The 24,593-nt window shown below is 44.9% G+C and overlaps 1 protein-coding gene across 1 annotated transcript in view; it reads right to left on the bottom strand.

The window, feature by feature from the left end:
• Positions 1 to 24,593, bottom strand: part of olfm2a (olfactomedin 2a) — a 367,084-nt gene that overhangs the window by 84,540 nt on the left and 257,951 nt on the right. Inside the window, exon 2 of the mRNA XM_052042035.1 lies at positions 18,678 to 18,824. Coding sequence (XP_051897995.1) covers positions 18,678 to 18,824 — 147 coding nt within the window. The remainder of the gene's footprint in view (positions 1 to 18,677; positions 18,825 to 24,593) is intronic.

Genomic DNA, 24,593 nt, shown 5'->3' with positions numbered 1-24,593 from the left:
AGGAAGGAGATAGAGATCTTAGTAACATGGTGTCATGACAACAACATTTCCTTCAATGTCAGCAAAACAAAAGAGCTGGTCATTGACTTCAGGAAGGGGGGGCAGTGCACATGCTCCTGTCTACATCAATGGTGCTGAGGTTGAGAGGGTTGAGAGTGTCAAGTTCTGGGGAATGAACATCCCCAGTAGCCTGTCCCAGTCCAACCATATAGATGCCACGGCCAGGAAAGCTTACCAGTGCCTCTACTTCCTCAGGAGGCTAAAGAAATTTGGCATAGCCCCTTTGACACTCACCAGTTTTTATCAATGCACCACAGAAAACATCCTATCTGGATGCATCACGGCTTGGTATGGCAACTGCTCTACCCATGACTGCATGAAACTGCAGAGAGTTGTGGACACAACTCAGCACATCACAGAAACCAGCTGCCCCTCCACAGACTCTGTCTATGCTTCTCACTGCCTCAGTAAAGCAGCCAGAATATTCAAAGACCCTGCCCACCTGGGACATTCTCTCTTCTCCCCTCTCCCATCGGGCAGAAGATACAAAAGCCTGAAAGCATGTACCACCAGATTCAAGGACAGCTTCTATCCCACTGTTATAAGACTATTGAACAGTTCCCTGGTACAATAAAATGGATCTTGACCTCATGATCTATCTCGATAGGACCTTGCACCTTATTGTCTGCCTGCACTGCACTTTTTCTGTAGCTGTGACACTTTATTCTACATTCTGTATTGTTTTACCTTGCACTACCTCAATGCACTGTGTAATGAATTGATCTGTATGAACTGAATGCAATACAAGTTTTTCACTTTACCTCGGTACAAGTGACAATCAAAAACCAATTCCAATTCCATTTCCAAATCAAGGTGCCATCATTCTGTTGAGATGGGGGTGATAGGAGCCAGCTTCTATTGAAATCTTTGGGATTTTCATGTAAAAATACAGAATGGAATTCCCCTTAATCTGTTTATGGGCTACTCTAAACATTTGATAATATATTGGCCATGAAACGCAATCGAGAACCCAGAATCCATGACCAACAATATAGAGATGTGACCTCAGATCCCACCAGGAAAGCCTGGGAATATGAGTCACAGTCAGAGAATTGTACAGCACAGAAACAGGCTCTTTAGCCCATCATGTCCATACCGACCTTTTCCCCCATCTACACTAATCCCATTTGCCCACATTAGGATAGTATCCTTTTATACCTTGCCTATTTAAGTCTCTGTCTAAATGCCTCTTAACTGGAGTGATTATACCTGACTCTATCACCTCCTTGGACAGTGTGTTCCAGATATCAACCACTCTCTGTGTAAAAAGCAGCCCTCAGATCCCCTTTAAACCACTCCCTCCATCTGATGAAGGGTCTCGACCAGAAACGTCGACTGTCCATTTCCTTCCATAGATGCTACCTGATCCACTGAGTTCCTCTGGCTCCTTTGAGTGTACCTCCATCTTAAATCTTTGTCTTCCTGTTTTTGATACGCTTACCACAGGAAAAGGATTTTGACTATCTATCCTATCTACGCTTCTCAAAACCTTATATACTTCTATCTGGTCACCTCTCAGCCTCCTTTGCTCCAGGGAACACAAGCTCAGCCTATCTGACCTCTCCCCATAACTAATGTTCTCCAATCCAGGCAACATCTTGGTGAATCTCCTCTGCATTCTCTCCATGGCAACTACATCCTTCCTACGATGTGGTGACCAGAACTGCACACAATACAATGGTCCGCAGACACAGGAGAGTGCAGATGCTGGAATCTGGAGCAACAGACGAGTTGCTGGAGGGATTCAGAAACAATGGGCCAACCAGGCCAGTCTTGGGTAGGAGGCAGAAACGGGCAGTATGGGGTTGGGGAACTGTCAGGTTGGAGGTTGCGGAGGGAAGATCTCCTGAAGTGGTGAGGTCTGTGATGGTGTGGGAGACAGTGGCTTGATGATTGTTAGTGGGGTCATGGTCAAGGGGGAGGCATAAGGAGGTGTCTGAGAGCTGCTGCCTAGCCTCTGCAAGGTACAAGTCAGTCTGCCAGAGTAGGACTGAAGTGTCCTTGTCTGTGGGTTTGATGGTGAGGTTGGGATTGGTGCGGAGTTAGCAAAGAGCTGCGCGTTCGGAGGGGGTGAGGTTGGAGTGAGTGAAGGGAGTGGAGATGTCAAGACAGCAGATGGAATAACCTGCTGAGTTCCTCCAGCACCTTGTTTGTCGCTCCAGGTGAATTGTAAAATTACACTTAATTAAATAACACACAATATATATAGAAACAATGAGGAGTTATGGTCCTGATGGTGAAACAGGTGGACTGGTGTAACTCCCACTTAGTTCAGAATGCTCTTCAGGTTACGAAATCTGTAGTCCTGATCAGGGCTTGAGTCAGGGCAATCTGGGTGCCATTCAGGGCGGATCTACTCATGACCTCAGATCTGCTTTCCTGCCAACCCTGGTAACCATTCACCCCTTTGCTTTCAGGAATCTCTCTGGCTTTGCCTTAAAAATGTTCAAAGAGTTTACTTCCCCTACCCTTTGAGGAAGAGAGATCCAATTCGCAGCACTGACTCTGTTATATGAGGGAGGTATGATGTATCAGGGAGGAATGTTGGCCAGGACTTGGGGAATTCCTTCAAGTCAATAAGACAAAGGAGCAGAAGTCGGCCATTTGGCCCATCGAGTCTCCTCCGCCATTCTATCATGAGCTGATCCATTCTCCCATTTAGCCCCACTCCCCTGTCTTCTCACCATAACCTTTGATGCCCTGGCTACTCAGATACCGATCAATCTCTGCTTTAAATACACCCAATGACTTTGCCTCCACAGCCGCCTGTGGCAACAAATTCCACAGATTCACCACTCTCTGGCTAAAGAAATTTCTCTGCATCTCTGTTCTGAATGGGCTCCCTTCAATCCTGAAGTCGTGCCCTCTTGTACTAGACTCCCCTATCATGGGAAACAACTTTGCCACATCTGCTCTGTCCAGGCCTTTTAACGTTCGAAATGTTTCTATGACATCCCCCCTCATTCTTCTGAACTCCAAGGAGTACAGCCCAAGAGCCCAGGTCATTCATAAGGTCTTTTGCACGGGATAATAGAAAGCACAAATGGAATGGTCAAGCACAAGAGGGCAGACACAAGAGACCGCAGATGCTGGGATCTGGAGTAACAAACAAACTGTGGCAGGAGTTCAATGAGTCAGGCAGTATCTGTGGAGGGAAATGGACCGACGATGTTTTGGGTTGAGACCCCTCATCTGGACTGAAGGAGCAGAGGGGAGATGGCCAGTATAAAGAGTGGAGGAGAAGGGGCGGGGCAAGAGCGGGTCGATCCAGCTGAGGGGGGGGGGGTCATTGGCAGATGGAGGAGGGGGGAGTGGCAATAGCGACAGAGGTGATTGGTGGAGGCAACAAAGGGCTGAAGACGGTGGAATCTGATAGGAGAGGAAGGTGGAGCGTGGAAGCAGATAAGGGAGGTGGGGAGGGCAGAGGGGAGCGGTGGGTGGGGAGGGGACCCAGTGGGAGGGGTGTGTGGGTGACGGGCAGATGGAGAGGGTGGGGGAGGGGAAAGAGACTGGGCGATGGGGGCTGGGGTGTAGGGGGTGGTTGGGTATATGTAGGAGGAACTGGGAAGACCAGAAGGGGAGAGAGAGAGAGACAGAGGAGGAGCAGAGGGTTACCTGAAACTGGAGAACTCAGTGTTTATGCTGTTGGGTTGTGGATGTCCCAGGTGGAATATAAGGTACTGTTCCACCGGTTTGCATTTGGCCTCACCCTGGCAGTGGAGGGCCATAAGAGCATAAGACATAGGAGCAGAATGAGGCCATTCGGCCCATCGATTCTGCTCTGCCATTCGATCCTAGCTGATTTATTTTTCCTTCTCAATTCCATTCTCCTGCCTTCTCCCTGTAACCTTTGATGTCTTGACTAATCAAGAACCTATCAACCTCCGCTTTAAATATACCCAATGACTTGGCCTCCATAGCCGTCTGTGGCAATGAATTCCATAGATTCATCACCCTCTGGCTAAAGAAATTTCTCCTCCTGTTCTAAAGGGACTTCCTTCTATCCTGAGGCTGTGCCCTCCGGTCATAGACTGTCCCTCTGCTGAAACATCCTCTCCACATCGACTCTATCCAGGCCTTTCAATATTCGGTAGGTTTCAATGAGATTCCCCCCTCATCCTTCTAAACTTCAGCGAATAGAGGCCCAGCTTTATCAAACACTCCTCATACATTAACCCTTTTATTCCCGGGATCATTCTCGTAAACCTCCTCTGGACTCTCTCCAATGCCAGCACATCCTTCCTTACATATGAGGCCCAAAACTGCTCATAATAATCCAAATGTGATCTGACCAATGCCTTATAAAGCCTCAGCATTATATCCTTGCTTTTATATTCTAGTCCTCTCAAAATGAATGCTAACAATGCATTTGCCTTCCTTACTACTGACTCAACCTGCAAGTTAACCTTCAGGGAATCCTGCACTAGGACTCCCAAGTCCCTTTGCACCTCAGATCTCTGAATTCACTCCTTATTTAGAAAATAGTCTACGCTTTTATTCCTTCTACCAAAATGAATGCCATACACTTCCCTACACTGTATTCCATCTGCTACTTCTTTGCCCATTCTCCCAACCTATCCAAGTCCTTCTGTGGACTCACTGCTTCCTCAACACTACCTGCCCCTCCACCTATCTTTATATCATCCACAAACTTGGCCGCAAAGCCATCAATTCCGTCATCCAGATCATTAACATACAACGTGAAAAGTAGCAGACCCAATATTGACCCCCAAGGAACACCACTAGTCACTGACAGTCAACCAGAAAAGGCCCCCTTTATTCCCACTCTTTGCCTTCTGCCAGTCAGCCAATCTTCTATCCATGCTAGTACCTTTCCTCTAATACCATGGGGTCCTATCTTGTTTAGCAGCTTCATGTGCGGCACCTTGTCAAAGGCTTCCTGAAAATCCAACATCCACTGACTCTCCTTTGTCTATCCTGCCTGTTACTTCCTCAAAGAATTCCAGCAGATTTGTCAGGCAAGAGTTCCCCTTGAGCAAACAATGCTGACTTCGGTCTATTTTATTATGTGCTTCCAAGTAGCCTGAAACCCCATCCTTAATAATGGACCCTAACATCTTGCCAACAACTGAAGTCAGGCTAACTGGCCTTTAATTTCCTGTCTCTTACCTCCCTCCCTGGGAGTCTGAGGACAGACAGGGAATGGGGCAGGGAATTAAAATGGCTGGCAACTGGGTGCTCCAGACCGCCATGGAGGACAGAGTGCAGGTGCTCGGCAAAGCAGTCACCCAGCCTGTGCTTGGTTTCACTGATGTAGAGGAGGCCACATCATGAGCACTGAATGCAATCGACAAGGTTGGAGGAGGTGCACGTGAATCTCTGCCTCACCTGGAAGGGCTGTTTGGGTCACTGGATGGTAGTGAGGGAAGAGGTGTAGGTACAGGTGTTACACCTCCTATGGTTGCAGGGGGAAGTGCCGGGGGACAGGGAGAGGTGGGTGGGGAGTGATGAATGAACCAGGGAGTCATGGAGAGGGTGGCCCCTGTGGAAAGCAGAAAAGGAGTGGGAGGGGCAAGATGTGGCTGGTGGCGGGAGGAAACCAGAACACCTGAAAGAAACCCACGCAGTCACAGTTAGAATGTGCAAACTCCACACAGACAACACCTGAGGTCAGGATTGAACCCAGGTCAATGGAGTTGTGAGGCAGCAGCTCTACCAGCTGAGTCACTGTGTTATAAACCTGCCATCTATATGCCGCCCCTAACATACACCATGGAACGGGCATTTGGCACAACCAGTCCGTGCCAACCAAGATTCCAATCTAAGCCAGTCCCATTTGCCTGCATTTGGTCCATATCCCTCTAAACCTTTCCTATCCATGTACCTGTCCAAGTGTCTTTTAAATGTTGTTAATGTACCTGCCTCACCCACTTCCTCTGGCAGCTCATTCCATATACTGACCACCCTCTGGGTGAAAAAGTTGCCCCTCAGGTTCCCATTAAATCTCTCCCCTCTCACCCTAAACCTATGCCCTCTAGTTCTTGGTTCCCCAGACTGTGTGCATTGGCCCTATCTATGCCCTTCATGATTTTATGCTCCTCTATCGGATCACCCCTCATTCTCCTACGCTCCAATGAAAAAAGAGCCAACCTGCTCGACCTCCCTCCATAACATCCTCCTAAATCTCGTCTGCGCTCTTTCCAATGTAGTTATACCCAGGGAATTCAGTGTTTCTGTCAACAGTAAAGACTGAATACAGCTCTGCCTCTGTCTATTTACTTCTGCTGCATCACCTGTAAGTAAATCCACAGACACTGGTCTAATGTTTACCTCAAGTCCATCATTCAGATGTCTACGTTTACACTTTAGCATATTGAGACCACATTATTTACTTATTGAAGTACACTGATTATTATAAACTCTCACTACAGGACTGTCATTAGGATTAATGTTCATTCTGTTGTCAAGGGAAGATTCATTCTGATTATAATTTCAACATAACAATGTGTGCTGTTCATCTTGCTGCTAATTAGCTTGGGATGATTCCTACATTTGGGAACCCTCGCTAAGATTTTTGTGTGATCCTTTTGGGGAATGCAAGAAATAGAGGCAGGACAATCTGCCTGTCAAGCCTGTCCCACCGTTCACAGAGATGATGGTTGCTCTCAGTCACCATTTTCCATTTGGTTTCACATATCGTTTTATTCCTCTAATTTCCAGAAATCTCTTGACTTTGGTCTTGATTGCAGACAATGACTGAGCCACCACATCCCTCGAAGGTAGACAGATTTAAAATTCTCCCCCCTCTGAATAGATTTCTCCACATCTCAGTCCTAAATAGGGTGAACATTTTCCTCTTTTTACCTGTCGAGCACTCAAAATATTTTGTGTAATTTCAATAGGTCGCCTCTCATTCTTCTAAACTCTGAAAAACAGAGGCCTAGCCTACTCAATCTCTCCTCTTAACGGACCCAGGAACCCGTTGGGTGAATCTTTGCTACCTTTTGAGATAAGGAAAACAAAATTGTACATACTACTCCAGGTGTACACTCCCCAAGGTTTTATATAATTGTGGAAAGACATTTTTACTGTTGTATTCAAATCCTCCAGCAATATATCCAACATATCAGGAAAGTTTGATAATGAGATTTCGGGATAGCTCCTTGAGATTGTAATTGACCAACCTTCCAGACAGTTTCGGATAATAAATGTGCAACAACACAGGGTCCAATCTTTCAGTCACGGTGGCTCAGAATTTGCAGTCAGCAATGCTGATGTGTCTCCCAGTGACCTCGAAGATCTTTGAGGCCACGTCTTCTGTTTTATTCCTTCCTGGTGTTGCCAGGTGTTAATTGAAAAAGATCTCTGACACCCAGCAGCTGTGATATCATCAAGCAAAGCAGCCAATCACACTGTGTTTTCTCACAAACAGTGAACTGCAGCAATTTTAATTAACCTTTTAATTATTTGGAACCTTAAATAAAGATTGAACAATAATATATAACCAGCTAGCAGTTTAAAAGCAGTTCTATTTACAATGCCTTTATATTTTTCAATAGTTATGTAAGAAAATGGCAATGTACATGATATACTTGTGTCATGCCAAGTAGTTTTATAGGCAGTAAATTTGGCTTAGGATCCCATTAAACAAAGTCACATTGATGTCAGATTTTTAGCACAGTGGTGCAGCTTGTAGAGCTGTTGCCTCATGGTTCCTGCAACCCAGATTCAATCCTGACCTCTAGTGCTCTCTGTGTGGAGTTTGCACATTCTTGTTGTAACTGCATGGGCTTCCTCAAGGTGCTCCGGTTTCCTCCCACATCTCTAAGACATGCGGGTTGGTAGGTTAATTGGCCACTGTAAATTACCCCTAAGATGTAGGTGATTGGTAGAACCTGGAGGAGCTGGTGGGAATGAGGGATTGGAGTGACTGGCTGCTTGAGGTCACTGTGGACAGCAGGCCCACAGTGTGTGACAATATGAATCTATATATAATTACTTGGAAGTCACATCAGTTCAAGTGATTCCCTTTGACTGACAAGGATGCAGAGAGAACCGCTTCAGAAGCCACATTAAGTAGGTGACAAGTTTCTGTGTTAAACCACCAAATTCCCAACATTCTGGTTACTTTCACAGCAAAGAGATGGCACACTGTTGATCATAACGATTGCAAAATCTGGACTAATATATACATTGAGTCACGGAGTCATACAGCATAGAATCAGACCCTTCAGCCTATCATGTTCATGCTGACTGTTGTACCTATCTATACTAATCCAATTCGTCTGCATTAGGTTTGCACCCTACTACACCTTGGCTATTCAAGTGCCTGTCTTGATGCTTCTTAATGCTTTAGAGGCTCTTAGGTGCTTTAAAAGACCATCAGATTTCACCCCCAGCCTGATTAAGTGAGAAGACTCCCTCCTTTTAAATGTGCAAGCTGAGTTGACACAAAAGACTCTTCAGTGGAACTTGGCATTTCACAGGCGTCAGGCATCAAACAGATGAAGCCAGCTGTGAGGTTTCTAATGAGCTCCCTTTTATTATAATGCAGCACAAGTGTCCACTTTCAACATTTAAATGCTTCATTGACTAAAAGTAGTTAATTAGAGTGCAAGATATCAGGTGCAAAGAACATAATCTATGCCCATTGCATATTGCTGAAATAATGAATTTGGTTTATTTCCCTAAACCAATTCTGAACTTGACTGCTTCGGAAAAAAATTAAAGGGGATTGTTGCTTCAATAAAAATCCTCAGCAAATGTCTGAAACGAAAATACTTCTGTGGGGAAGTGGTTCTCTTTAAATTTGTTTCCGGGGTAGAGGTTAGCTATCTTATTGTGTACCTCATTTGTGTGGGACTGCAGTCAAATTATCAGATAAGAATGATAACTCTCCTTCACTGAAGGACGCTAGTTGTGGCTTTAGTGCCACCTTTTCCAGCAGTGATTGTCCCACATGTGTCGGAGACTGTTCAGCCCTTCATGTTTTTGCATGTGGTTTAGAATTAGTCAATCCAGTCTCACAGCTGAGTATGCCCACAGCTTTGGGAGTCCCTTTGATAGAAAGGGCTCCAATAAAGAGATCAATGTAAGGAGATTGGATCTATAGGCACTGGAGCATAAAAGAATGTGAGGCAAACTTGAAACATATACGATTCTTGAGGACAATAGGTAGGGCGGTGTGATGAGGACATTTCCAGGCTCAAGGACAACTTCTATCCCACTGTTGTAAGACTCTTGAATAGTCCCCTTGTATGATTTGATGGACTCTTGGCCTCACAATCTACCTCATCATGGCCTTGCATCTTGTTGTCTGCCTGCAATGCACTTTCTCTGTAACTGTAACACTATATTCTGCATTCTGTTATTGCTTTTCCCCTGTACTACCTCAATGTATAGAAATGATCTGTGTGGATGGCATGCAAAACAAAGTCTTTCACTGTACCTTAGTACATGTGACAATAATAAACCAATTTACCAATTTATATCTAGAACCAGTGGACATTGTTTCAAAAATCAGGAGGTAACTCATTTCGACAGAGATAAGGAGAAATTTCTTCATAGAGTCACAGAGTACTACAGCAGAGAAATAGGCCCTTTGGCCCATCTAGTCCATGCTGACCTGATCTTTTGCTTAGTCGCATCTACCTGCACCTGGACCATATCCCTCCAAACCTCTCCCATTCATGTACCTATCCAAACTTCTCTTAAATATCACAAATGAACCCCCATCCACCACTTCCACTGTCAGCTCGTTCCACACTCGCACCACCCTCTGAGTGAAGAAGTTCCCCTCAGATTCCCCTTAAATATTTCACCTTTCACCCTAAACCTATGTCCTCTAGTTCCCTTCTCACCCAGCCTGAAGGGAAAAAGCCTGCATGCATTCACCCAAGCTATACCCCTCATAATTTTGTATACCTCTATAAGATTTCCCCTCATTTTCCTGCACTCCAGGAAATAAAGTCCTAACCTATTCAACCTTTCTCTATAACCCAGGTCCTCAAGTTCCGGCAACATCCTTGTAAATTTTCTCTGCACCCTTTCAAGCTTATTGATATCTTTCCTGTAGGTGGGTGACCAGAACTGCACACAATACCCTAAATTTGGCCTCACCAATGTATTGTACAACTTAAACATAACATTTCAACTCCTGTACTCAATGCCCTGATTTATGAAGGCCAATGTAGCAAAAGCTATCTTTATGACCCCATCTACCTGTGATGCCACTTTCAAGGAATTATGGATCTGTATTCCCAGGTCCCTTTGTTCTACCGCACACCTCAGAGCCCTACCATTCATTGTGTAAGTCTTACTCTGGTTTGTCCTCCCAAAGAGCAACACCTCACACTTGTCTGTATTTAATTCCATCTGCCACTTTTCAGCCCATTTTTCTAGCTCAAGGTCACACTGCAAACTTCGATAGCCTTCTTTTCTGTCCACTACGCCCCCAATCTTGGTGTCATCCGCAAATTTGCTGATCCAGTTTAATCACATTATCATCTCAATCATTAATATAATATAAATAACAACAGATCCAGCACCGATCCCTGTGACACACCACTAGTCACAGGCCTCCAATCAGAGAGACAACCATCTTCTACCACTCTCTGGCTTCTCCTGCTAAGCCAGTGTTGAATTCAATTGATACTTCATCCTGAATGTCAAGTGACTTAACCTTCTGGATCAGCCTCCCATCTGGGACTTTGTCAAAGGCCTTGCTAAAGTCCATGTAGACAACATCCACCACCTTTCCCTCATCAACCTTCTTGGTAACCTCCTGGAAGAACTCTATAAGATTGGTTAGACGTGACCTACCACACACAAAATCATGTTGACTATCTCTAATCAGGCCCTGTCTATCCAAATACTTATATACTGTATCCTGTCCCTGAGAATTCCTTCCAATAATTTACCTACGACTGACATCAGGCTCACCTGCCTATAATTTCCTTACTTATTCTTAGAGCCTGTATTGAACAACAGGACAACATTAGCTATCCTCCAGTTCTCCGGCACCTCACCCGTGGCTAAGGACATTTTAAATATCTCTTCCAAGGCCCCTGCAATTTCTGCACCAGCCTCCCACAAAGTCCAAGGGGACACCTCGTCAGGCCCTGAGGATTTATCCACCTTAATTCATCTCAAGACAGCCAGCACCTCCTCTTCCGTAATCCGGATACGGTCCATGACCTCACTACTCTTTTGCCTCAGTTCTATAGTCTCTGTATCTGTCTCCAGAGCAACTCTTAGATGATCATAACTCTTTGGAACTTCCTGTTGCAGAGTTCTGGGGATGTGGAGTCATGTTTACTGGAAGTCCCCAGGTTATGTAAGGGTTCTGTTCCTGAGAACTATCTGTAAGCCAATTTCTCTGAAAGTCAGAAATGTCTGTTTTCTACAGTAACCCATATCGTATCGCTCTAGATACACTTGCTATGTCTCTTTAATAATCATCCTAACGACGCATAATTAAACTAATGAAATATATAGTATATCTTGTCATTAATGAATACCGTGAAACATTTTATTATTATTATCACTGCTAGCTTGAAAAAATGCTTTAAGGTGTTTGGGAGAATTTGCGTAGTTGGATTTCTGTCAGTCAGGCCATTTCTATCCCAGGGACCCCCTCTATTTATAAACTACAAGTCGGCCAAGGAATATGGGAAGAGGGTATGGGAGTGGATCAGAGGCCAAGATTGGATCAGCCATGATCTTGCTCATTGGTGGAGTAGCTTTGGGTGGCTGATTCACCTTCTCTAGTTCCTCTTTCTTATGTTCATATGATGTGAGCAATAACATGGTAGGAAGACCATGAGAGATAAGGTCATTTGATCCATTGTACTCATACTAGCTCTTTAAAAGAGCTACCCAATTCAACACATTGCCAAGTGCTCCTACAATATTTCCTTTCCAAAACACTTCCACTCCTCATTTGAAATCTGCATTCAGTGCCCTGTCAGGAGTATATTCCAGCCTGTAACAACTCTCTGACTAAAAGAAAGAAATTTCCACTAGTCTTCAACCAAATTGCTTGGCTATTGCTCCTGGAGAAAGGCAAGCGATCAATATTTATACTGAAAGGTTTGGTTGTGATATGTCAGGACAGAATTGCAGTCGGTCACTTTTGCATTGCCAGTGACCCGGGTTAAATTCCAGCCATTGTCTGTAAGGAGTTTGTACGTTCTCCCCACGTCTGTGTGGGTTTCCTCTGGGTGCTCCGGTTTCCTCCCACATTCCAAAGACGTATGGGTTAGGAAGTTGTGGGCATGCTATGTTGGTGCCGGAAGTGTGGCAACGCTCACGGGCTGCCCCCAGAACACTCTACGCAAAAAAGATGCATTTCACTGTGTGTTTCGATGTACATGTGACTAACAAAGATATCTTATTATTCTTATTCCTCATAATTACACCGCTAAGATTAAAAAATACTCTCCTTAAAAGCAAATTTTATCCCTCACTGGATTCTCCTTTCTCTCTCCAGGGAAGTCCTTCTCAACGTGTTATGGCAAACGTTCCTGACCCATGTCAGCACTTAAGAATAGGTTGGATTGGTACGTGAATAACTTGGTGACCATGCCTCAAGAAAGGGCCGACAGGCTTGGGGCACAGAGACTGGGGGACTGAGTGCAGAATTCCTTGGCTTAAAGCTTCTTGTTTTAAGCCTAGAGATCGTTTTAACTTCTTATTCACCGTGAGTCATCTGAGAACACACGAGGGAGGAGGAAGCCTCGCGTTACACGTGGAAACTGAGAGACTACCCTGTTTCCATAGTGATGTAGCATCTTATTTTTCAACCCATTTCTTGGTTATTGGCCCTAAAATAGGCCTCACCTGAAGCCATGTAGCCATACGGCATGGAAACAGGCCCTTTGGCCCATCAAGTCTCTGTCTACCATCCAGCACCCATTTACACTAATCCCATTGTATTCTCCCCACATTCCCCTCCCTCCAGATTCTACCACTCACCTACACACTAGGGGTGATTTGCAGTGAGCAATCAACCTGCACGTCTTTTGGGTGTGGGAAGGAACTGGAGCACCTGGAGGAAATCCAGGCATTCACAGTGAAATGTACAAACTCCACACAGACAGGCCTCGGGACTGGGAATGAACCTGGGTTACTGGAGTTACTGGGTTACCAGCTGTGCCACTGTGACTTTGAACAGAACTACAACCTTGACATACTCTAACCTTTGCTCAAGTCATCAATTGCTTGAAGGTAGTCCCTTTGGAATTTAATTCATTGGAATTCTATGCAATGCAAATGAATGGCAAGCAATTTAAATTCAAATCATGGTAAAATTGAAATGAGGCAGCATTATCCTGAATTTTATTCTGAAAGTTTTGGTTGTGATTATGTCAGGACAGAGCTGCAGTTGGTCACAATATTATAATTCTTATTAGCTTTTGCAATTTTCTTGGCTGGTGTAATTCTCAAGCCTAGCTGTCATCATTGTATTAATTAATTACAGATTCCAGTCACTGGCGACCACATAAGCTGCTGCCTTATAATGGAAATCTGTCCATTAACTAATTGGTCCCAAATAGGACAGGTCTTTCTCTGCCATCACTGCTAATGACTTAGCAGTGATGGCAGAGAAAGCTCCTAAAATAAAACCTTTAATTGTTGACTGTTGAACTACGATTGGCAGTGCTGGCTGTGTATCAGGTCAAAAGAGAAGTATAGATGTCCATTCTGTGCCCTAAACAGGTGGGTGGTAGGGGTATTATTGCTAGACCTCCTCCGTCTGCCCATCACCCATGCATTCCTCCCACTGGGTCCTCTCCTCCACCACTCCCCTCTACCCACTCCAACTCCCTCCCTTTATTCCACACGCCACCTTCCTCCCCAATCAGATTCCATTATCTTCAGCACTTCCACCCTATCACCTCCCAGCTTCTGTTGCTATTCCCACCCTCCCCTCCTTCACTTGCCTATCAGCCCCCACCTGGGCAACTTGATAGGAAAGTGGGGAGAATAAAATAGGATGGGTGTAGGATTAGTGTAAATGAGCACTTGATGGTTGGCATGGACTTGATAGGCTGAACGGCCTGTTTCTGTCCTTTAAGACTCATTGTATATGACTGAGTCACAGAATGACACTGAGAGTGCGGACTCAGTCATCTTACCCGTGTCGGGTCTTTGCAAGACCTCCCTAATTAATCCCTCCCCTTTCCCTGTGGCTATTAACTAGGACGTAACCGATCGATTCTAAGTGCCCAACACACTCACAGGTCACTGTGGACTGTGACGTGAACTCTGCAGTTCCATGTTACACATTCAGCAGTTTGATCTAAGTAAAAGCAATATTCTTCTTGTGGACCATTTCTAGTTCACAGCATAGGTTTGACTTCAAATTGTCACATTGTCTGGTGGTTGAATTAACTGATAACATAATTGGAATAATTAAATGATATTTGGCAATCAACCAAGGTCAACATTTCTAAGTGCATTTTATTCCCTGAAGGCAAGGCATAATAATATACTTTAAAATTACTCTTGCTGTTAATTAAGCTGCAAAGATTTTCATCCGTGCTTTTCAAATATATGAAGCTTGCATTAATATGTGAGCATAGCAGTGATTTAAGAACTGATGTTGTTACTGCACTCTTTCTGGCTAAATTATTGGCATAGACTTATCTTTCAGTCTAGGGGGTACAGGTTCAAACCTAGGGCAGTTCGCCTCTCCCCATTCTGTTGGCTTTGATGAAGGGTGTTTAGGAAGACAGGGAATGTCAAGGTATTGGGGAATGGAGGTGAGGATTTAACCATAGAAACAGCAATGACGCTGGGATTTTGCTTTTCTTTACAGAAGATTAAGTGGAGATTGAATGGACGTATGAATCATTTTGCTATTTCTTGTCAGGAAAGTTGATAATCAACAAACTAGAGATTTGAGATAATTGAACTAGAGATTTGAGGCAAAAGAATCAGAGATGAAAGGAGGAGAGATTTATTTACCAGTAATTTTTATGACCTGCAAAAGAGGAGATAGTTACAGGAATATGGGGAAAGAGCAGGGAATGGGAGCGATATACTTCATTAGGAGTTTGTGGAGAATTGGTCTGTCACCAAAGACTCTTGCAAATTTCTATAGATGTACAGTGGAGAGCATTCTGACTGGTTGCATCACAGCCTGGTTTGGAGGCTCCAGTGCACAGGATCGCAAGAGGCTGCAGAGAGATATAGACTCAGCCAGCTCCATCACGGACACAGCCCTCCCCACCATCGAGGACATCTTCAAGAGGCGGTGTCTCAAGAAGGCGGCATCCATCATTGAGGACCCTCACGATCCGGGACATGCCCTCTTCGTGTTACTACCATCGGGGAGGAGGTACTGGATCCTGAAGACCCACACTCAACGTTTTAGGAACAGCTTCTTCCCCTCTGCCATCAGATTGCTGAATGGTCCGTGAACCCATGAACACTGCCTCATTATTCCTCTTTTGCACTATTTATTTATTTTTGTAACATAGTAACTTTTCTGTCTTGCACAGTACCACTGCCGCAAAACGACAAATTTCACGACGTACGTCAGTGATAACAAACCTGATTCTGAGTTCTGTCAAAGAGGCAACATTGGCATGGGGACTAAATGGTTTTCTGTTCTGTGTCATTTCATGAATCAATTATGTAGATGCTTTTATAAATAAACTGCAAATTCCACAACAGTCAGGCCAGAGAAGGGAGCCTCGGACTGTTTGGTTTTCTTCTTATTTGTACCCTCACTTTCTCGCAATCATCCTTGTAAATCTCTTTTTAGACTTTCTCCACTGCCCATAGACAGCACCGAAGGTCAGGACTGAACAAGTGCTGCTGGAGGTGTAAGGCAGCAGCTTGACTAAATGAGCCACTAGGCTGGTTTCCTGCCACATCCTAAAGACGTGTGGGCTGTAGGTTAACTGTCCACTGTAAATTGCCCCTAGTGTGTACGTGAGTAGTAGAATCTGGGAGTGAGAGTTAAAGCGAAGAACAGGTTACGGGGAAAGGAAGTGGGGGAATGGGATTGCTCTGTGAGTCAGTATAGACTCAATGAGATGAATGGCCTCCTATATATGGAAGGGGAGAATGACACACACAAAAAAATATGGGCCAAGAAATGAAACATCACCAGGGTCATAAGCAGCCAAGCAGAAAGGTAACAGCACATAGAGGATGTTAGGCACCATCTATATGGTCACACCATGACAGATAAAGGCTGCTCAGGTACTTGTTCACTCAGCTGTGACCATCCATGGTGAGTTGGCTATGGCAGGTGTGTTGTTCGGAGATTGACAGACAGGTCAGCGGAGCCTTGGAGTGACTAAGCAGCTTCCCGCTGGGGGCGGAGGACAAATGGAACAGTTGGTAAGCCCCAAGATGTCCCTGCATTTGGTAGATTTCGTAAGTTGGTTTATTATTGTCGCATGTACTGAGGAACAGTGAAAAACTTCATTTTGCATGCCATCTATATGGACCATTTCATCACATCAGTGCATTGAGGTAGTACAAGGGAAAACAATAACAGAATGCAGAATAAAGTGTTACAGTTACAGAGAAAGTGCAGTGCAGGCAGACAATAAGGTGTAAGGTCATAATGAGGTAGATTGTGAGGTCAAGAGTCCACCTTATCAAACTAGGGCATCATTCAATAGTCTGATAGCAGCCGGATAGAAGCTGTCCTTGAGCCTGGTGGTACGTGCTTTCAGGCTTTTGTATCTTCTGCCTGATGGGAGGGGGGAGGTGAGAGATGCCTGGGGTGGGTGGGGTCCTTGCTTATGTTGGCTGCTTTACCGAGGCAGTGAGAAGCGTAGACAAGGTCCAGGGAGGGGAGGCTGGTTTCACAGTGGGCCACTCAAGAACCAACATGGTGAAGTTGGATTCTGTTACTGTACCAAGACTGGGGGTCACGGTGAGACCCACACTGAGCAGCACTATTCCTTCAGACCACAGCTCAAGGGCAGGACGGGCACAGTTTCAGGATCTCACTGAGACCGACTTGCGAAATCTGCAATATGCCCATCACTGGAGGAACCCTTAACCTTGGCTGGTGACGTGTGAGAGGATTGCTCAGGCTTTACACTATTATGAGGGAGTGTTCCAAACATCCTCTACTGTCTGTGTGAAGATGTCTTCCTGAACCTCTCCTATCTACAGGAGGCACTGCCTCAAGGAAGTGGCATCTGTCATCAAAGATCCCCACTAATCGGGTCATGCCCTCTTCTTTATATTCTGTGTGTTGCCTGTACCTGGGTGCTTGTGATGCAGCTGCAAGCAAGTTTTTCATTGTACTTCTACCTCACCGTACTTGTGCACATGACAATAAACTTGACTTGACCTGACAGTGGCCTGGCACTGCTTTTAAGGCCGTGACCCCTTGCTCTGGACTCTCCCTGGCAGCAGACCAAGTTTCCTTGTACCAACACCATGCTATAAAGCTCGATCAATTCACCTTGAGTATAGTGCGGCACATTGTCTCTCAACCTTTATATGTATATCTCAAACAAGGTGACCTTAATGTTCCTCATTTAGAGATGAAGGGAATCCAGTGTGAACAACTGGTGATCCATGGAGGTTTTGAGGTTCAGATTTATGTCCTTTTCTACTCGGTGTGGGGTCTCTGAAAATACTTCATAAAGTTTATTACTTTTCTAAATTCCTGCATGTAGCCAAGTCTTGGACGGAGATGGATGCAAGGGCTGGTCAGTGGAGAGTGGGGTTTAAATGTATAAAGTGGGACAAACCAGAGCTGAGAGCTGACCACTAGAGGTGTGATCACAGCCCAGGTGGATACATGTGGACGGGACCTTCAGCTGCTTCAGCGACTGCAATCTCAATATTCCAAGAGGGACCTACTTCCCTGAATCCAAGCAGAACTGATCAGCTTTGGGAGCTGGTGTCTGGAGAGCTGAGTACCCAGAGTGAGTCAGGGTTGATCTGCACCCAACACCGAGAGTAGGGGCACCACTTCACTCACTGGTCAAGGCTTGTGCTGTGACCTTTGGATTTCACCTGATGAATTCAGCCCCGTGATACTCACTGCTGCTGCAACTTTTAAACAGCTCGAAAACACTCACATGTATGCACATGCACACACAGTATGGACATGCATATACAACACACGAGCATGCATACACATACACACACAGACATGCACAGCACACATACAACACAGACAGGATATGCATACATACAAACATACATAGTATCCAAACACACACACTCATAGCACACTTGAAGACATGCATGGCATGTCATCAGACACTTGTACGTACAGACAGACAGACAGACAGACACACACACACACACACACACACACACGCACACTCGCACACAAATGGACAGACCCACATATCCACATGCACAGACAGACACACAGGGACACAGTCAAGCAAACAGCTATTTGCCGCTTTAACATGTTCCTTGCATGCTCAAGAACTCTTGGAAACTCATCTCTGACCCTATCAACAGATGAAAGGTGGTCTGGGAAGCAACACTGATTCTGCATTGATCACAGCATGGTTTGGGCTCTCAAGGCGCTGGTCTGAATGAAGTCAACACATAAGGTTTGACAGTAAAGCACCTAGCCATTTTAAATAAGTACCATGTGCTCAGAACCTCCCAGCAAGTCCCAACACCTCCGGAGTAAACGAATGGCCAAGTTGTACCTTCTCCAGCAGCTGACGCAGTTGCTTACTGCGTGCGTCACGCGAGCACATACTCCGCTGGGCAACCACAGCGCACACACACTTCCCATCGGGATCCTGGGCGGAACTGTATATCTCCCAGCCTTCCTCGGGACTTGGGAAGAGAGTCTGCGGAGGAACAGCAAAGGAAAATAAACTGAAACATCAATAGGTGCTACAGACTATGTGCTGGAATGCTAGCTGTTCGTTTGTCGAGCACAGACCATCTGAACTTGAAGTGAGACCACTTCCCACCAAGCTGAATTTATCATCCAAAGGGACTGCTTAGGACATGGCTTGTAAACATGTCCCCTGGTTCAGTGTTGTTTGGCCCAGTGGGATGTAGTTTAAGTATTTATGACCAACCATCAGGGGGCATTGGTGGATGTTGGAATCAGTTTATTATTGTCACATGTACGGAGATACAGTGAAAAGCTTTGACATACTATTCAGACAGATAGTTCCAAACATAAGAACAGTGAGGTAGTACAAAGGGAAAAGCAATAACAGAATGTAGAAAATAGTGTTACAGTTACAGAGAAAGTGCAGTGCAGGCAGATAAATAAGGTGCAAAGGCCATGACAAGATAGATAAGATAAGATTTCTTTATTAGTCACATGTAAATCGAAACACACAGTGAAATGCATCTTTTGTGTAGAGTGTTCTGGGGGGCAGCCCGCAAGTGTCGCCACGCTTCTGGCACCAACACAGCACGCCCACAACTTCCTAACCCGTGCGTCTTTGGAATGTGGGAGGAAACCAGAGCACCCGGAGGAAACCCATGCAGACACGGGGAGAGAGTACAAACTCCTTACAGACAGTGGCCGGAATTGAACCCGGGTTGCTGACACTGTAAAGCGTTACGCTAACCGCTACACTACCTTGCAAGAGTGCATCTTTATCATACAAGAGGTCCATTCAAGAGTCTTATAACAGCAGGATAGAACTGTCCTTGAGCCTGGTGGTGCAGGTTTTCAAGCTTTTGTATCTTCTGCCCAACTGGAGAGGGGAGAAGAGAGAGTGACCGGGGTGGGAGGGGTACTTGATTATGTTGGCTGCTTTCCCGAGGCAGCAGGAAGTGTAGACTGAGTCCATGAGGGGAGGCTAGTTATGATAGTAGTTGATGAATAAGTTACAAGGAAAATTTGTGAGAGAATGAGATTGCTCTGTAAGCCAGTATAGACTCAATGGGTTGAATGGCCTCCTATACTTGGAAATATATGGAAAGGGAACACCACTCACCCAAAATATGTGGGCCAAGAAATGAAGCACCCCAGAGTCATGACCAGTCAAGGAGAAAGGAAACAGCACAAAGACGATGTCAGGCACTGTGTCTTGAAAGTTCTATGATTCACAGTGTATCAGCAGAGCCTGGCAAAGTCATAGGAAACCTTTCTGTGTCTTTCCATGGCAACATAACAAGGCCACACTAAGCTCATCTGAGAATCCTACACTTGGCACTGAGATAAGATATTTCTGAAGAAATGCTTCCGAACTTCGACTAGTGGCCTGGCTTAGGTTTGAGATCATGTCCTCTTTTCCTGGACTCTTCTTACCTGTGGTCAGAATACTTTGTGTCAACATTATCCTAAAACCCTCAATCAAGTCACCCTGGACACTTTAAGAGTGCAGCACAGCACATGGAGCATGTACTACTATCAACCAATGCCCCTGATAGTAGGTTATAGGTAATTGAACCCACATCCCACTGGGCCAAACATCACTGAACCAGGGGACATATTTACAAGCTATGTCCTGAGCAGTCCCTTTGGATGATAAATTCAGCTTGGTGGGGAATGGTCTCACCAAGTTCAGATGATCATGGGTTCAAGCCCCACTCCAGGGACTTGAACACAAGAGCTCGATAGACATCTTCTCAGTGCAGTACTGAGGGAGTGCTGTACTGTCAACCACATCAAGTGAAATCGTAAATTCTTTCTGTCATCTCAAGTTGTTGAAAATCCCACAACAGTATTTTGGGAAAAGTGGAGAATTTCTCCCCAGAGGTCCAATTAATATGTATTGCTTAGGCATCAACCGCAAGACAGTTTGACGTGTCATTTGCTGCCAGGAGGAGCTTACTGTAAGAAGATTGGCTGCCTTGATCGACTACATAACAATAGTGACTACACCTCAGAAGTCATCAATTGGCAATGAAACGCTTTAGGCTTTGGATTGGAACATAAGAATATAGGAAATACGAGTAGGAATAGGCCCCTCAGTTCCTCTGCCTGCTCGGCATTCAGTAAGATCATGGCTGATCTTTTACCTCCAACTATTTTCCTGCACTGTATCCCAAAGCAGGCATGGTAGTGTAGCGGTTAGCGCAACGTTATTACAGTGCCAGCGACCCGGGTTCAGTTCCGGCTGCTGTCTGTAAGGAGTTTGTATGTTCTCCCCGTGTCTGCGTGGGTTTCCTCCGGATACTCCGGTTTCCTCCCACATTCCAAAGACGTACGGGTTAGGAAGTTATGGGCATGCTATGTTGGCGCCGGAAGCATGGCGACACTTGCGGGCTGCCCCCAGAACACTCTATGAAAAAGATGCATTTCACTGTGTGTTTCGATGTACATGTGACTAATAAAGATATCTTATCTTAATATCCCAGTCCATCACAGGGACAGTCCTCCCCACCATTGACAGCATCTACAGGAGGTGCTGCCTCAAGCATCTATCATCAAGGATCCCCACCATCCGGGTCGTGTCTTCTTCTCGCTGCTACTATCAGGCAGGAGGTAGAGATGCCCCAGGTCCCACACCGCCAGGTTCAGGAACAGCTACTTTCCTGCAACCATTGAGTTCTTGAACCGACCTGCACAACCCTAACCCTACCTCAGCAACAGAACACTACGGACCACGTCTTGCGCTATCATAGACTTGTCTCTGATTTTGCCTTTTTGATTGCACTGATGACTTGTTTTTGTAGTCTTTTTTTCTCTTTCTCTTCATTGTCTTGTATAATTTATGTGTGATTTATATGCTGTGTGTTATCTATACCGACGTACCTGTGATGCTGCTGTAAGTTTTTCATGTACCTGTACCCCACCGTACTTGAGCACGACATAAATTCAAATTGACTCAACTATCCTTTCACTCCCTTCATAACCAAAACTCTGTCAGCCCACTATCTTGAATATTCTCAGCAACTGACCCTCCACAGCCCTCTTGGGTAAAGAATTCCATAAATTCACTAGTCTCTGGGTGAAGAAATTTCTTCTCGACGCTGTCCTTAATGGCGGAACCCATTATTTTGAGACCATGAACCCTGGTTCTAATCACCCCAACCAAGGGAGACTTAAGTCCTCATCTACCTTTCTAGCCCTGTAAGAGTTCACCTCCTTCTAAACCCTAATGAACATGGGCCTTGTCAGCATGATCTCTCCTCATGTGGCCAGCCCACCATCCAGGAATCAATCTGGTGAAACTCTACCACATTCCCTATATCCAGACTAGACCTGTACACAACATTACAGATGCCACCTTACCAGGAGTCTTTGTAATTGAAGTAAGACACCTCTACACTTGTACTCAAATCCTCTTGCAAAAAAGTCCAACATACAACGTGTATAAATGTAAACTCTTTCTCAACATCTAATAATACAATGATTTTATTTGCCAACATCTCTTTCAACAATGGACATGTGTGAGAACGTAGTTCAATAGCTGAGTCATTATTTCACACCAGAAGTATGTTTAAAGGCAATGCATATAAGGCTTTCACCTTTAAGCACTATCAGGTTTTACTGCTTCAGCTTGTCCTGCCTTTTTCTTACTGTTACAGATTCTTGGTTGCTTTCTCCTTTGGCTGTGGGATCTGCTCCCCATCTCTGTCCCTCGATAACCAGGGATCACAGCAGTGTCTTTGAATAACTGCGCTGCTGCAGATCTGCTGATCTAGAACCTGCTCCATTGTTGAAAAATCTTCCACGTGGCAAAAATAGTGCATCAGTAGAACACAGCACCTTTAAGTCCCATCATTCAGGGGCAGTGCACCATTTAAAGGAAATGTACTTCAGAGGAACTGCCCCTTTAAAAGACCCATTTTAAGAGGTGCTGTCCCCTTCAAAGAACCCATCGTTCGGAAGGACTGGCTCTTTAAAGAACACAAAATTCAGAGGCACTGCCTCTTTAAAGGAAATATAATTCAGTGGGACGGCCTCTTTAAAACTCCCATCTTTCAAATGGATTGCCCATATAAAGGACACAAATTTCAAAGGGACCTCTCCTTTGGACCCATAATGGAGATACTGACACTTCAAAAGAAGCTCATACAAAAGCCCCACCCCTTTAAAAGGGCAATCACATTTTAACTCCCTCCCTTTAATTAAGACACAATATTGTGAAACTGTTCCTTTAAAGGAAAGTTTAATGAGTGATCCTATTCTTCTAATGGAGACAGACTAATGGATTATGGAGTCAAGAATATTTAACAACTCTTGTTTTGAGTTTAGCATTACAAAGAGTTTTTTAATTTTCTCTGGTACATTATGGTTAGCGTTAGGCAGTTCTAATCAGGTCAGAGATTAGGAAGCCAGTGCCCTTTTTCCTCAGCCCAAAAAATTGAGTTGAACTTTTCGCAATGACTTTCTTAAAACAATCATGTGAAAGCCATTTCTCTGTTATTGAATGGCTTCAACTCGCTGTTATTAAAGACGAGCCGTTGTTATTACTGCAGCTGATATGTCCTTAAACTCAATCCTAGTTCACCCTCTGTTGCAGCAATATAACATTTCATTTCAAACCCCAGCCTGTGCTGTGGCCAATTTTGAAGCAGCTCTGTGACATTCACGGGGAACCAAACTGAAGCTGATTTTTGTGTGGAACCTTCATGAAGATCAAACAGATTTTCAGTCCATCCATTCTGGAAGCCACCCCAGCTTCAAGTGCAGAGCAGAGCCGTGATCTGGGTAAAAACGAGTGGGCTGTGTCTGGAAGTACAGAGGGACTGTTGTGCTTTTGTGTAATAATCACAAAAAGTTATCAGGCAAGTGCAGCAAGGAGTTAAGAGAGCAAATGGCATGTTGGCCTTTATTGCAAAAGGGTTGGAGTTGAGAAATAATTTTGTTACAATTGCATAGAGTGTTGGTGAGACTACACCTGGGGTATTGTACACATCCCTTATCTAAAAAGGTTACAGTGGCACTGGAGGCAATCCAAAGTAGATTCACCAGGCTAATTCTTGGGATGTGAGAGTTGTCCTGTCAAAGAGACTAAACAGGTTGGTTGCATTCTTTGGAACTTAAAAGAACAAGGGATCACCTTGTTGAAACATATAAGATACTAAAGATGCTTGACATGGTGGAAGTAGAAATGGCTTCACTGGTGGGAGAATCTCAAGCGAGAGGACGTGGTTGCAAGGTCATTTAAAACGGAGGTATGCAGAAATTTCTTCTCTGGAACTCTCTGTCCCAGGGAGGATGGATCATTAAAAGAATTTGAAGTGGAGGGAGATAAATTTTTTGAAAGATCGAGGGATTGAGCGCGATGGGGATCTGGAACAGAGGAAGTGTTGAGGCCTGGGGTAGATCAGCCATGATCATGACGAATGACGAGGCAGGCTTGAAGGACTGTTGCCTACTCCTGCCCCTATTTTCCTGTGTGTTCCCTCTTTTCTCTTTCCTTAAGTAGTGGGGTCACACTTACTCCCCCTCAGTCTACAGGAAGCTTTCTGTGTTGGATAGCAGGCACTAGTTGAGGGGCCACATGGTCAAATCTTATTTCTGAACAGGGATTTCACCCACCAAACTCCACCCAGATCTCAGTGCATTCAGCAGTTTCAGAACCTCTAGAACAGAAACAAGTCTTCCTTGATCTCAAGGACCCACCTGAAGGTGAGAGGGATTTATCAACAGAACGAGCAGGCTGCCAGTATTATGTGTAGGCAGTAGGAATCTTATT

Source organism: Pristis pectinata, chromosome 31, assembly GCF_009764475.1.
Source record: "Pristis pectinata isolate sPriPec2 chromosome 31, sPriPec2.1.pri, whole genome shotgun sequence".
NCBI lineage: Eukaryota > Metazoa > Chordata > Chondrichthyes > Rhinopristiformes > Pristidae > Pristis > Pristis pectinata.
Note: the sequence above shows the minus strand (reverse complement) of the source record. Positions and strands in the feature narration are given on the sequence as shown.